This window comes from Lagopus leucura, unplaced genomic scaffold, assembly GCF_019238085.1.
Source record: "Lagopus leucura isolate 7727_CA_CO unplaced genomic scaffold, USGS_WTPT01 Super-Scaffold_741, whole genome shotgun sequence".
Lineage (NCBI taxonomy): Eukaryota > Metazoa > Chordata > Aves > Galliformes > Phasianidae > Lagopus > Lagopus leucura.
In genome coordinates, this window is record NW_024962256.1 from 2152003 (window position 1) to 2168666 (window position 16664).

Consider the following 16664-nt stretch of genomic DNA (forward strand, 5'->3'; position numbering starts at 1 on the left):
GTCTCTATAAGCCACATTAGTTTTAATTTTGATAGTAGAATTATAGTTTAGTTTACACTGAGGTATATTACCTAAGGGACACTTTGTTCAAGGTGAAAATACAGAGTTGCAGTTTCATGTTTTGTTTATGGCTATAGGGAATTAGATGGGTGGTTGGAACATCTTTTCATCTATTCAGTTTCTTGTTTGCCTTTGAAGCTCCAGGTCTTCTCTTATTTGTAAGGTTCTAAGAGGCCTTCAAAGTCTGAGCTCCACAAAAAGGAAAAAATGATCATTTTCATCATTATTCTTATTTCAGAATCTATCTGCTCAATTTATGATAAACCATTACTGTAACTAATGATGGGAAACTTCAAAAGGTTTGGAGTGAAGAGCAGGACACAGAGATCCAGGAACAAGGACAATCAATCCCCTTCTCTCCTTTTTTGACCTTCTTCAGCCAGTACAATTTTGTTGGCTTTCTCAACAACTGGATCACCCAGTTTCTCAGATTTTCTACTTTTATTAGCCCAGAAATACCGAAACATGTAGATGAGCTGTGTTTGTATCTGACACTTAGAAACCCTGTTAGCAGCCCCATAAAATAAAATGGGGGCGCATAAATACGTGTATACAAACACAGAAAAGCAAGCCTAAATTTAAAGTGGATTTGAGCTTGCAAAAGCCTCAGGTAATACAGATTCTGATTAGAAATTAAAAATCAGGAGCAGCAAAAGAAATTTTTAGTCTATATCCCTTGCAAACCAAATATTAATTCAGCTTTGAAGTAAATTTGACCTAGAGCTCTTACTTCTTCCAGAAATTAAAAGAAAATATTTGACCAAACCACTCCTAAGTCTTAGTACGTTCAAAACCTAAGGAACAGGCACAAACTTATAGTTTAGTAGTCACCTATTGGGATTTCACTTTAATCATCTGATTCATCACATTCTGATTTCAAAATGACTGCTTTTTCCAAAGGTTTTATTTTAAAGTCCAGATTCGTGGGACAAGAGCCAACATCTGCTCACAGGTGAACTCCCACCTCCAGACAGAGCTGGCAAGAACACCTGAAGATTGATGTCATTGTAAGCAAAAAGAGGAATAAGCCTAAATACAAACAATTAAACTTCAATTTTGGTTTAGTTAAGACAACCATATTTACAAGAAAATAGAGCAGTGCCTCCTTAATTCCTCAGTTTTCACCCACATGTGCAGTGAAGATTTGAGCTTGTGACAAAGAGCTTTGAAATTTCTTTCAAGTAACCTTGGCACCAAACTCCAAAATGTTTCACCACTGCTGTAGCTGATTGACATTCAAAGATTCAGTAACAGGACTTATGCAATACAGCTCTCCACAAAGCTTGAACTCAGACTGGAAATCTTGGCACAGCAGCCTACACGCAGTATTATAAAGTGATTTAAGCTCACAGTGAAGAATTGTGTGTGCCTACTTCAGTGGTCATTAACTTGCTCATTTTCAGGGATTGAACTAGGTCTAACAGCAGTTAACAGCATAACATTAGTCACCGGAGCAGGTGATGTTCACCAGCAGCATGGCAGAAAAGCTACTGTCTTCAGAGGCTTCAAGACTTCACTCTGAGTGCAAGCAAGCTTATGATGAATTTAGTTAAGTTTCAACCCAAAATGTACACAGGAAATTGCAGAACTCTCCCCTCCACAATCAATGCTCTCTTCAGACTCGGAATATTTCAGTTGTGCATCATTCTTAGATCAAAGACCCTACTTTCAAGTTCTATTTAAACACAGAACAGCAGGAATAATGCCCCTTTAATGCCAGTTCAAAGTTTATCCCAACAACAAGAGATTGATAGTGATGCAGACTGCATTCAGCCACACTGCCTTCAAGCTTTCATTTCAAGATCTCTATACCTATGTGGAAATTCTACCTGGGAAAAGAGGTTTTTGCTCTTACCAGTAGAACCTGTTTGGTGCAACTCCTTCATGAAGAAGCAGCCATCTTCTGCCAAACTCCACTGAACTGAATAACTGGGGACAAGAAAAAACAAACAACAAAAACAGTCAAGAATCACCATAAAACTCAATAGCAGTAGAGAAATCAATCTGAAAGTCTGAAGAAGTCTTCTGAGACAGGAAGCCCAGGTTTTATTTCCCCCAGTCTTAAAAGGATATGTCTGGGACAGTTGAAAAGCATCTGCAGTGATTTTTAGGGTGGAAAAAATACTGAGTGGGGCAACATGGCACACAACTGCTTTTACCTTAATGATCAAACACACTGAAAACTCATTATCTAGTTCACTGTGGCACTCTCAGGCAACAAAATAATGCAGTGTGAGAAGGCTGCCTGTTATGTTAAGCTTGTGATAGACACCTGATGTGGAACATAACACAGAACTTTGATATCCTAACAGCTCTCACAACGGATACACAGACTTGCCTTCCTTGATATTGCATCAGAAGGTCAATCTCTTACTAGTTACCAGTCACCATCTTCAGAAAAGTTTTTTAATGTAGAACACAAGAACTGCCCCAATATGTCCAGATTTTGTGTATGCAGTACTGGTTGAGTTGAAATAACACAAACAACTTGTACCTGGAAGCCTGCAATTCTCACTTTGCTCCTACAAGCAATGTGACACAGCCTTCTAGCCTGATTACACAAAGAATAACCAAATACATCAATCACATCAGAAGATCTTTCAACAATAAATACCAAGTAAGACTGAGAAAGGTCAGAAAAAAAAGACACATACAGGTATTATAAATAATTGGTATGTCTTTGTGGAATAATATACAAATGTGACTTTTATAGAGCACTTACAAGCAGCTGCTTTCCATAAATGCTGCAATCAGATAATTCTCAGAAGAATAGCAGAGGATCATTTGGGTTCTGTTTTTCTTTGCTTTATTTTACTTCACTTTTTTTCACATAGAAACACAGAGAGGCAATCAGCCCTATATTTTTTCTTGCAAACTCATTCCATTTCCCCCCCTTCTCTTGTCTGACAGACATGGCCAATTTCTTCTTTGAAAGGAGTTGTTGAACCCTTTTCTTGACTTCAAAGAGACTTAGTTAAAAATGCAAGCAATCTGAATCTTGATGTGCAATTTTTGATTGATTTTTTTGGAACATGTAGTGGCACTGGATTGGGATAAGACAAGGATGGAAGCCCGAGAGAATCACTGAGGAGACAAGCTGACATTAAGGCTCTGGGTTGACCAGAAAGATGATTTGAATGTTTTTAAAAAAATACGTGACCACGATTTGAGAAAACTTGAGGTCCACTTTTTATTCTGCATTACATTGCCATCACAAATCACTACATCCCTAGGGTTCCCTTCTTTAAAACCTTGGAATAGCATAGAAAAACTAATAACATCTATAACAGCTGTTTGATAAAAAGCGTACTGTACATATACTGAAATCTAAGCATTAAAGCTGGTTATTCATCTCTTTTTTCTCATCTCATTTTCTTCTTGAAAATTTGTTGAAAATTTCTTGAAAATATTGCCAAAGAAGTGACAGGGAAGAAAGGAGAGGGAATAGAAAATAACCAGGTCAGGCAAAGGAAACACAGTTCAGCTTTTCAAATGGAATTGCACAATAACCTCTTGAAATTTCAGTGGTGAATCTTTTACTTTTCATTAACTATAAATATATTTTTGTTTGAAACGTTAATATTCACTAACCCTACCAATAAAAGAAGAAACCTCATTTATCCTCTAGAACATATAACAGTAAATTTCTAAAAGTGCTCTAAGGTCACCCGGTCAAGAGTATTGCTATTACTGGATGCATTTATTCCTCCTTCACTTCCAAAGTCCATTTCCAGACCTGCTTTCATTATTGCATAATACAAACTAGTATATGACCACTAAGTTACTGTTACCTGTTTTACCAGTACTTTCCCTCTTATGGCAAAGTGGTTTCTTCAGTGCCAATAACTCTTCAATAGAATAATTTAAGCTTCAATAAAGTTGATATTGTCTCACAGTAAAACTTTAATTAAGAACAAAGATCAATACGAAAAACTCAGTAAACACTTCTGTACTTCCAGACCCATATGTGGGATGCAAGATTTCCAGGGTCACTGATGCTCTCAGAGAGCTGGAACCATCACAGTAAGTGTTGTTTTTCCCCCATTATATCACTACTCTCTCTCTAGTTTCCCTGAGGACAACTTCCAGAAAGTTACAACCTTTTAGAATTTATCATTGATAGTAACAATACCCTAAAATAATTTACCATGGCTGGCAGAAGTTTTATTCGTTCTTGTATAGCATCCTCTTTCATGCCTACAACCTCAGTGCAGTACCAAATTGTTGAACATTCCCACCACCCCATTTCCCCCTGGCTCTTTCAGAAGTATTTGGAGGGGCTGTTCATTTGGCAAATCTATGATTTCTGTGGCAGAGAGGAGCAGTGATGCTGCACTGTTCCCAGGGAAACCTGTTATCTCTTACTGTGTGCCCTGAACAAAAGACGTGAGTCAGGAAAAAGAAGAGAAATGCAAGACTGGCGTTTGTTTCAAAGGAAGGAAATAGATACAGCAATTCTACTATGTCAGTATTTTCCTCTCATAACAGAAGTCAGTGCCCAGTGAGCTGGGAAAAGTACATGAGAAAAGGAAATAGCTCTCACAGGGAAATATCAGATCCCTGGGAATTCATGCCCAAAGCTCTTATTGTCTTTGAAGAAACAGTTTAATAACCAGACTTTAGAGGCTTTATTCCTTTGCCATTATCTCTACCAATCTTAGCCTTCACTGATTCGCAGCAGCACCAATGTACCTTCAGAAGGGGAATTCCCCATATTAGGTGCCATCCCCAACAAAAGGGAAAACATTCTTTACATTAAAGTTATTTTTTTTTCCAGAAATTTTAAGTATCGTTCAGCTTAACCTGAGTTTATTTAGTTAGACCAGGAGAAGAAAAAAAAGAAATATTTGGAGTCTAGGATTTTGTGAAATACCAAATATGATACAGCAGGGAATATTTTTCCTCATTTAGCAGTTATAGTGCTCGTATGGATTTTTTTTTTAACCCAACATCATATTTTATTGTCATTACAAAAGCTCTTTCTCTCCTGGGATGATTTCTGACAGACTCATTTGTGCAGTCCCTTCAGAGATTACATTTTATTTTCTTCGGCAATTACTGCACTTTGTTGACAATTTTCATTAGGAGACAGAAATTAGATAATGTTCTCTACTACAACTCTTATTTCAACCATAAATAAAAAACAAACCTTCTACAATTTCAGTGTATGTTTTCAGCTCAGGGCCAAGTAGTGATCTGATGTTTCTTTTCTCACTAAGACAAAACCACTATAAAGTATGAATCTTATACTGATCTCTCAGATTTGACCCTTCTTCACTGGGGAATAAAACTCTTCCTACTTCCTCTTCTCTTTTGTAGTTGTACCTCCTACACACTTTCTCTTGCAGTCAGATTTCTAAGCTCTTTAGAGTAGAAATCATCTATTGTGATATGCATTTACACAACATAAAGATTCGTGGGGCTCTCATTAGCTATAATAATACAGGAAAATTGTAAGTGAAGGTACGTATAAGGAAAAGGTTTCCCTACGATAGGTACTTCTGTAAAAGGTTTCACTATTCAAAATGGTGAAAATTAGACTGTTTTCTCATATTTTCCTATGTTATTTCTAATATACTTTTCAGTCACCAAGCAGCTTATCAACCTAGGAGTTCAGGCAATTCTGCATACATTTGCTTACCTCAAACGAATTACAAGAATAACCATCCTTATATTAAAGTGAATCAAAGCAAATCTATCAAATTGATTTTCTTAAAAATTGGGGAAATCAGCCATTCTCTAGTTGAGCACCTGGCAGTGTTTGAAACTGCAAAAGCAACACGGGCCCATTCAAACCAGAGAACATCTGTTCTAATGGAAACATTAAATCTATGTGAGAAAAAGACAGCCCCAGAGTTGGCAAAGCCAGCGTTAGGGGGTATGAATTTGATCCAGGTAATGAAACATTTTCTTTAATGTCAGACTACAGAGGAATTACTGAATTAGATTAGAATGAAGTGCAATTTCACTACCATCTCTTTTTGTAAACAGCCTTCAACAGATGCTTGGAAAACCAAAATACTTGCATATTCAAAAACTTAGTATATTCAACAGTTCTTCTAAATAAGGTCTCAAACTCCATCAATCCTTGGCTCAGGGTCTTTCTGAGTGAGAGGTTGTATTTCTTTAGTATTTCTCAATACTTCTTCTCTTTTAAGTTCTTCTATGTATTCCCTTCTATTCTTTCAGCACCCACAGAATACTACGGTAAGCAAGGAGCTCCACAACCTAACACTGCATGAAGAATCATGAATTATCCTTGCTTGCTTTGAGTCTGCTGTGGAGGTCTCAAGTACAATAAAACATCAGTCCTTCCTCCACATTTATGGAGTTAAAACAAATTACATTAACTGAGGAGTCATCTCTTTCCCAAATCTTCCAGCAGACTTGGCTTTGTACTTCCTTGTACTATTTTGCACGTCTTTTAGAAGCTACAAAACATGTAGCTAAAATAAGAGCTTTGAAGGGAAACGTTTTCTAGGCATCAAACAAATTTGATTTGTGTTGTTGTTGGTATGAGATTCTAACCTAGAGGACCCTACTTGTCTGTTTAGATCTAACAGAATTACGAAGTTGAAAACTTCTGATATTAACTCACATGTTTAGCACAAACAATAAGCTGTTAGCAGTTTCATGAAGTTCTACACCTGGATGAGCTTGGGAGATGCACTTTAACAAAACTGTATTCCAAAACACCTGTTTCCTTCATGAACACTGAATTTTCCATGAGATCTTCCCAGCCAAAAACGTGGCTCTTATGAAGTGGCTGAACTAAGTTTATTTGGCTGCTCAACCTAATGGTTAACAAAGCACATCATCAAACAGATGTCACTAGCAAATGCAAATGTGTATTAAAGAAAGAAGCCCTTATCCCCATCAATTAGCAGAGTTCTGTGTTTCCCAGAGCTACCTTTATGCTCACTGAACTCACCAAAGACATTCAAAGTAATCTGTATATCATCCAAGACATCAAACAAACAGTTACTCATTTAACACCTGATGCTGAAAGTCAGGTGACATATACCATGCACTGAGAATCTGAATGACCCACCAATTCCGGTAAAATATCATTTGAAGGGTCATCATGTCAGTCAAGACCAATCATTTGTTCTCAACAAAATTTTCCCAGTCAAAGCTTTTATCAAGCATGGAGTCCCTCATGGCCTCTGATTCATTTTACCACCTAAACAATATGGCTGCAGATTTGATTGACTCACGGTGTCCATAATGTTTCATCATTCAGCATTTAAACTAATTGGATATTCTGATAAAACATTTAGTTTTGATTATTCTTCACACACTGATGTTAAATCATATTAGAGTTCCACGTTCTTCCTCTAATGATGAGGATATTCAGTTTTGTGCAATGATTTAATTTTATGCAAAAAAAAAAAAAAGAATACATACAAGGAAATTTGGAATCTGGATGAGGAAAATGTGATTTAAATTGCATGCTGGAAGCGATACAAAGGAAATAATTTGAGCAAGATAATAGTTCCCATTAATTTTCTTAAGACATTTACCCTCAACAAGTTACAGTGGAAAATGGCTCAAGATCTAATTTGATTTGGTGACTGTATTTACCAACATGAGTATTCTTGCATTCACAAAAGAAAAAGGTATCTTTTTCTCACCTCTACCATACATGAAAGCTCCAATTATTCCTCCTCAACATAGATCTGACCAAGGCAATTCAACTCTAGAGCCATCTGGAAAACTAGCTCAGCACATATTTGAAAGACTTGGGTTTGCTTCATATTCACCACTGATTTCCTGAGAAGTTTTTTACTGGGTCAATCCCTCTAACCTTATTTCTTCACATATGCTGACTGCTCGCCTCTTAAATCTCCTGGCGTTTCCATGAGTTGATTAAAACTAGGCCGGATCACAGTGTTTCACATTAATCCCTTCAAATACCATTAACTGACAAAAGAAATTGCATTTGGAACACAATTTTTGTACTGATGGACAACACAAACATCTTAGATCACTTCTTTTTAAAGAAGTTTAGTACTTTTTAAAAATTCAGTTTGGTTTTACCAAAGAACACAACATTCAAAAAGTACCATTTAATTATTGTCTAATCACAGTCAACTAAATAAAAACAGATTTCTGAAGATGCAACAATGTAATTTGAAATAAATACAATCAAGTCCTTCCTTTAATCCCTATTCATTTGTACTGAATAAGTTTATTACTGACAGATTGTACTCTTACTACTAGGCGCAGGTGTATTTGAAGTGATTGTACATTCATTATTCTCATTGTTCATAGAGGCATTATTCAAATAGCATTCATCTGTGAAACAGTATATTTAGAAGTAATCTACAACATTCAGGAAAGCCAAGAGCAATAGGATAGATTCCATATGGATTGCTGCAATTCAGAATTGTACTTGAATTTACGACCCTAGAAGAACAATCAAGCTTACATTTCTTTTTCTTTATACGCTGTCAGCAGAAAAGGATGGGGTTAGTGCATCAAGTGGGAATGTAAGATTGAACATGTTTATATAGGTGTATTAAGTAGCCCTTATGGTCTTAAATCTTCAGCAGGATCCACCTGTTACATCAAAGATTATCATGAGAGAGGTTTCCACATTGGCACTGGAGATATCTCCTTCAATGTGAAGCAGCACAGTTTACTTGGATACCAAGATGCATTCAATTTAGATAAATTACTGAACAGAGCATTTCTCCTTATAAGCAGTCAGTGACTAAGAGATTTGGTGTTACTCCCTGGATCATACTTTGTTTCAGTGAAGAGCGGTGGACCAGGCTTTTTTCATCCAAAACCAAATTAATATAAGCGTTTTGAACTAACAGAGAATCTGAAATCACACATGGTACATCTTCCCTGGAACAGATCATAAGACTCATGATGCAGAATACACAAATGGGCTACAGGGCTGACGCTCCTTTACTTTCCCAGTCTCTAATCTAGTTGAAAGTTCCACTGTTAAGATGCTTAAAATCTTTGAAACAAAAAAAGTTCACAGACACTGCATAGATCTACAATGTTTGAAGTTACAGCAATCCATTAATCATGCCACACAAAAGCCATCAATAAGGTTTTTCAACAATTGGTGTATATTGAAATATATGGATACATATCAGAGGGATAAAGCTTTCAGATACCTGCTCCACAGCCCTTGCAAACACCAATGAGGCCTGCAGACCTGCAGTTGCTTTTGATGATGAACAAAAGCACCACAAAGACTTGTTCATTACAGTTGTATTACAGCAACTTCTTTTTAGTATGTTTGTCAGATCAAAACATGCTTAAGATGACCCTCAGCTTTCCTCTTACCTAACTCCTCATGCATTCTCAGACACGATCCATATGCTGGTGTTCTGGCTTTATCGAAGCAAGCAACTATACTAGCAAGATGTCTCTAGTGCACTCTATTTATATACTAAACACATAGCAGGAAACACAATTTTACCAGCAGATAATTAAAGGAATCCCCCAGCATATATATCTTAAGGCCAGAAAGAACTACTAGTGTCATCTGTCTGTTCTCATCCAAACAGATGCTGCAGAGTCTTAATCACTAATTCAAGCAGCACAGAGAATTATATAAGGTGACAACCGATGGCTGTACAGCTAGACTGCACCTTCTGGAGAGACATACAGTCTCAATGTTTGAATCTTTTGGAAAGCCATCAAATCTCAGTTCCAAGGGATAATGAATTTACTACTCTGCTTGGTTAGTTATCCTCAAGGATAATTTCTTTCTCTGTTGAAAGCTCCAATATCTCTGCAACAGGCATCTCTGTAACAGAGCATCCTGCATTTGCTTTTTGTTATGCTGAGAAATTATTAGGTATGTTCATAACCGTTTAGGTGACTAAATTAAAGAAATACATTATCAACTAAAAAGATGTACCCTATTAGAATGAGAATAGAACAGAAAAGGCTTTGATTAAACAGAATTCAGGACAAAGCATTGGAATTGTCATGCACACATGCATAGCTTTGCATTTTTACTACACTAGAACCTATGGCTCCACATGAATTCAGTGTTGACAGGTGCTTTGCATAATAAAAAAAAGGAGACACATAGGAGCATACAGTCAAAACAAATGACTGTTGGAAAAGAGAAGATAATCATCTAAGAAAAGTGACGTTACTCAAAACCATAGAGATCAGTGGTAGCCCTAATGACAGCAATCACATTTCTTTACTCCTAGTCCAGTGTGCTGTCTGATTCTGAAGAGAAAAAAAAAAAGGTAGAAAAATAAAACTTGCGTAGAGCACAAAAAGTTTTGCAGTGTAACAAATACACAGACAAGAATCCCAAAGCAGTAAATGAACAACTTCTCTAGGGGTACAGAGGGCTTATGCATATACAGATGGATAAGCAAGGATATATTAATTTATAATATATATTATATATTATATATTATATATTATTCATAAACTAAAAGATAAGTGAGTCAGCAGTAGAGCACAGTGATTACTGCTCAGGAGTCCTTCTTTCTGTTTCACTGATCACACTTGTGTCCAGATATGCTGGGCTCTGCTCTTTTTCTATGTTTAGACTTTTTTTTTTTCCTGGTGACTGGGGAAGCATTAGGGATTTCTCCCATTTTTATTTCTATTCTACTTTTTAAACTTTACACTTTAAACTCACTGAGTACATTATACTTAGTGAGGTGTAAAAAACTGATGTGCCCACAAGAAAACCCTATTTTATGTCACTGTGCATTGGCTTACGGACAGTTAAAAAAAAAAAAAAAAAAGATATAATCTGACTGCATTAGTCTTCTTACTGAGACAATGAACTGACTATGAGAGTAAAGACAGAAAAATTCTAACAAATTAACAGTTGGACAACTCGGTTTGATGTCCCTTCCTTGTTCATTTCAGTACACTGGTTGCCACCAAATACTAATCAGTTGTCCTAGAGATAACAAGGCAAAGAGCTGTGTGCAAGATGTGTCATCAGAATGCCCAGTGGGTGTCTGTGCTTAAGGACTTCCCATGAAGAGTATGAAAAACTTTAGCTACAAACACAGATATTTTTGTGCTTGTTTAGAATCATAAGCTCCTGGACACTTTTTAGAGTAGGAGGTACTGTGGCATGGGTGCTGGTAATCTAGAAAGGATATCTGAGATCATCCATACAGGACAACATTGCAAAGGCTGGGCCACGTATATTTCAATGTGCAAATTCCCTACCACATTTAATCTCCAACATTAAGCATCAAAGACAATCTAGTCTGCTGGAAACCTTGTTCTTATTACATAAATAATGTAGAATGTTGCAGGAGTAACCCAGGGAAAAGGGAGTTATTCACACAGTTTAATGTTAGCTTTATGCAAACTACCTCCCCGGTCCTATCTGTAGTCTGTCAAAAGAGAGAGGCTTTTCCTGAGCACAATTCAAAGTAACCAATGTTTACTACTCTAGATAGGTTTTTTCCCCTCCATTAAGTTCATACCGGATTAGCCTCCTCTGACTAACATTAGTCCAAATGAATAGACCTCCACGCATGGTCAACAGCACTGTATAAAAACGTTATCATTAAAAAAAAATAGATGCTTGATGTTAACAGTAATTTATTATTATTATTATTATTATTAACTATAATGCAAATTCTAGTAATACAAAGTTGGATTTCACTTATCTTTCTGTGGCTTTTGTATGCAGTGACTGATACCACTGAGATAGAGAAGGTATAAACAGGAACAGAACAAATTAGGCTGAAAGGAAAACCTCTGGAAGTCCCTGATTTGATTATGTTCCAAGTAGAATAATTCTCAAAGTTAGATGGAATCAGATATTTGGGAAAGGCTAAAAGGAAAGAAGAAGAAAAAAAAAGAAAAAGGAAATGCTGGATAATTACAACTTCGCATTTCACCCATCTGACTTCTGTTTTCCTCTTTCACCCATGCTTTATCTCTCCAAATAACTCTGTTATTCATGGCTGATTATCAACCATTCCTCTGCTGTCTGACCCATCTGAATAGCAGAAGACATCTCCACATGAAGTAGAGGCTCTTACATCCCACCCTCTGACTGCATAGCAAACTACTTTTGAAGATTACACAGTAATGCATAACTAATACTCCCACAAAATACAGCCCTCATCTTACAGGAAAGCTGATTAAACCCATGAGAGCTCACACGTACAAGACCTCCAACAAGTTTTCTCCTCACAAGCAATGCTTCATAGCGTCTGAAGTTTCCTCCCGATTTGTAACTCCTCTTGTACAGAAAATAGAGGAGCATGCAATAGTTCTGCAATTACGTGGTAAGAATCAGCCATGTAACAACTGTACTTTCAGCCAGAACAATGAATGCAATCATGAAGCAATTAGTGCAGATGGCAGATGGTTTGCCACTCTTTTTTTTTTTCCTCAAGACTGGCAGGAAAAACTCATGACTGAATAAGCGACTGGCCTGTCAGCAGCGGCAATTCAAGTCTGCTGCCCAAGGCAGACACAGAGGAGAGATGTGAACAAAAGCAACCAAGTCACTGAAGCTTAATGAGTTATGGCTCATCAGCTGAACTCCAGTAATTAACAACATTCAGTTGCACACAACACGCAAGAAACTGGGTTGTAAAATGATTTCAGTTAACACAGACTTCCCTACTATTTAGTAAATCTCAATTCAACCAAACAAAAAAGATCAGTGATGCTTATCATAGTGATAGACTCAGCAGGCTATGAAGAGATTGAGAGATGATGCTTTGTGACCCATTTCCTGTTCATTACAGTCAAGCAATAAGAGGCATGCCCTACTTGTTGAATTTGCCCTCAATCAGTACTAAACTATTTGAACCACTCCTGAGAGTCACAGTTCATTCCCAATTTGATTCCTGCCTCTTCAGCACTTGCTCTATTCACCATCTGATTTTCCTGGTTCCACCTGCTACAATGACAAGATGCAAATGATGTAATGAGAACTTTGTTTGCTGGAAGGATGTAAACATGCTTTCTAATTGACTCTTAACTTCCTTCTGACTGCCAAGAGCAATATTAAATGAATCTGAAACCTCTACAGCCTCTTCAACTTCATGCATGGCATCAAAGTCTGTGATACGATAATGCCAATTTCTTACCATCCAGATATGTTTCCTCTGTTTCCTCAAGTAATCCTTGATCACTGTGCACACAGTGCCTGAAATCCAAAGAGTAAAAGTTCTCTTTCCTTAAATACAGTCTTAACAAAAGAACACAAACTAGCAAACTGCAACATCATTTGTTCCAAACTGCCCAATAGTTCCCATTGCAGTTATCTTCATTGTCACAGGACTACACAATTACTCTGAGAGAATTCTGCCTCTGGTTATATGAGAATGAAACCAAAGGGAGCCATTTACACTTAGGCATGGACAGAATTTGAGCCTTAGTTTGAGTTACATTTAATTAAGTCCAAGTTGGTCAATACTCCTCTTTTTGGTTACCCTCTGTGTTGCAAGCTCACCGAAGTCACAAAGGATTTCCATTAGGCTTTTAAGTGGAAAACAGGCCTATGAGTCACACATACATGAAGGACTTTCAAAATTCTACTTTAGAGTTAATTAATACAGATATATAGACTTTTGCAATATTATTTTCTTCTTGCAGCAAAGATACTATATTCTCAATGGTCATCCAATTTGCTAATCAATGCCCTAACACAAAGAGAATTATCCTGCATCCTCTCACCAAAAGCACCATACGTACTCATCTCAAACACATTCCACAAATTCAGGTTAACACACAAAAGAGAGCTTTGTTTCTACATCCAGTTTGGGTTTTTTACAATTCTGAATAAAAAGAAAGGAGTAGGAGTTTCATGTGGAACAATGAAATTATACTTGCTGTTAGCCATCTGGAGTACTGTGTCCAGGTCTGAAACCCCCAGTACAAGAAAGAGAGGGAGCTGTTGGAGAGGGTCCAGAGGAGAACCACAAAGATGATCATGGAACTGGAGCACCTCCCCTATGAAGAAAGGCTGAGGGAGCTGGGTTTGTTCAGCCTGGAGAAGAGAAGGCTGCAGGGTGACCTCATTGCAGCCTTTCAGTACCTCAAGGGAACCTACAAACAAGAGGGGACTCAACTCTTTGAAAGGGAAGATAATGGCATGACAAGGGGAAATGGTTTTAAGTTGAGAGAGGGAAGATTTAGGTTGGATGTCAGGGGGAAATTCTTTACAGAGAGAGTGGTGAGGTGCTGGAACAGGCTGCCCAGAGAGGTTGTGGATGCCCCATCCCTAGAGGTCTTCAAGGCCAGATTGGATGGGGGCCTGGACAACCTGTCTAGTATCAAATGGGGAGATTGGAGGCCCTGCATGTGGCAGGGGGGTTGGAGATTCACGATCCTTGAGGTCCCTTCCAACCCGGCCCATTCTGTAATTCTGTGATCTACTGTATATTAGATGAGTATTAGCTGTACAGACTCTAATTCAGAATTATTTTCTCAACAGGATGTTGATTATAACATCTGAAATTCATTTTCTGCTACACCTTAGTTCTATCTGACAAATTTATGACTAGAAGTTTCATTGATGCTTACATGATAAGTCTCCTTTTCTTGACACATGGAAGTTTAACTCCAAAGGGTCCTAAAAGGCAGCAGAGACAAAATTCTGTTCTGTTTCATATCAGCCTGGGGAATTCATCAGCCACAGGGGAAAGAAAACATTTCTATTTTGCCTAATTTCATACTGAACATCTATTAATCACTTTATCTACACCTTCCTCTGAAACAGAGTACAACCATGGTACAATCTCCAAAATGCTATGAGAAAGGTGAGTGCACACAACACTCAGCATTATTCTATATGGTGTAGAATTGAATTAAGCAGGAAAAATGCATTTCCTGTTCAATTTTGAAAGCTACAGGGCTTGAATGGTACTGTGCTTAAAGCACAGGACTGAACGTTCATTCCAAGAGTTCTCGTAAACTCACTGTGACCTCAGTTAATTAATTTATTTTCTCAGGCTTACAGTTATTGTAATTACAAACCTAATTTAGGCAAAAGGAAGAATGGCTGTTTAATGCTTATATAATTAATTCAAATGCTAACATGGAACACATCTTCGTATTCAAATATTCACGTTGATATCTACATTAATGTATAAACTAAAAATTTATCCAAAACTTGCATTATTGATTAGATTCAAAGCCTTATAGATTACTTATTTGTAAACCAAAAAGATGGCTGTGCCAAAATACTTCATTCTGTTATCCCTTTTGGGAGCTCAGTGAATTGTTTAGGTCTGCTTTCCAGTTTTATTCAAAAACACCAAAAACTTGGCACATGAAATCCACCACTTCTGAGAACAGTTTGCTTCAGTGCTCAGACACTTCACAGTGACTCTACCATTGACTCTCAGTCATCAGTCCCAGTTACAAATTCTTTTGCTAGATCAAAAAGCTTACTCAAATGCTGTCTTCCCCTTGAAAAAAGACATTTATGCACAACAACATAAAATCACAAAGCAGTTTGAGTTGGAAGGGATCTTTAAATGTCTCATAGTTTCACCCTCCCTGCTATAGGCAGGGAAATCTTCCACTAGATTAGGTGCTTTAGGCTCTATCCAATCTGACCTTGAACATTTTGCTCAGAACTTCTCTGAGCAGCCTGTCTTACTACGCTCAGTAAAGAGTTTCTTCCTTATGTCTAACCTAAATCTCTATACTCTAAAACTTCTAGTTTAAAATTATTACCACTTGTTCTATCACTACAGACCCTTGTAAAATTAAAATCTCTCCACCCTTTGTATAAGCCTCTTTAAGTATTGAAACATTACAATAAAGTCTCCCCAGTGCATTCTTTTCTCCAAACTAAACAACTCCAACACCCTCTTACGATTTCCCTTCAATTTCGATTTTGGAGTACAACACAGATTTAGGTCTATAAGGTTCTTCAAAGGAAGTGACTGACTTGTGCATGTTGATGTGTGTTTTTCAGAAACTGCTAACAAAGAGGTCTCTTACAGTTAAGTCTCATTCTGGTATCTCAAGTTGAACATCAGAAAATCAAGGGAAACTTCCCAGCAAATTTATTCAGCAGATGGACTGCCCATGCTGAAGTAACTGGCCTTCAAAAGAAATTGACTCACTGCTACATTTTTCTTTGAAAATATGCCAACCAGATAGGAACAAGCAATGTCTTATACTGTTCTTGGAACAAGTGCCAGAATAGAGTGAGAGAATAGAGTGAGAGAACTATTGACTATGAGGAGTAGTAGTCACATTAGAGGTTGCTTTGCTTATTGCAAAGGGTCCCAGCTGAATTCTCTTCCCATTACCTGTCACATGATATTGCAAACAGGACCAATGAATAAAGGCAGGCTGACAAGTCAGGCATATATCCTTTACCTATGTCTTACAGATCACAGTATTGGAAGGGACCTCTGGAAATCACCTACTTCAATCCCCTGCTACAGCAAGTTCCCTACAGTAGATTGTACAGGAAAACATCCAGGCAGGCTCTGAGTATCTCCAGAGGAGATTCCATGACCTCTGGGCAGACTGTTCCAGGCATCACGGCTTACTCAATGTCTTCTACTGGAAACACCAGCTCAGTTATCCCCAAGACTGTCCTGAATTCTCTGTAACAGTTAAGTAGAGAGCAAATAAAACAAAATGCTGGCAACCAT

General features: G+C 37.5%; 1 protein-coding gene across 1 annotated transcript in view; it reads right to left on the reverse strand.

The window, feature by feature from the left end:
• The window catches only part of LOC122175874 (VPS10 domain-containing receptor SorCS1-like), a 268752-nt gene that overhangs the window by 88836 nt on the left and 163252 nt on the right, over positions 1–16664 (reverse strand). The window contains exon 5 of the mRNA XM_042863898.1: positions 1916–1989. Within this exon, the coding sequence (XP_042719832.1) occupies positions 1916–1989 (74 nt within the window). The remainder of the gene's footprint in view (positions 1–1915; positions 1990–16664) is intronic.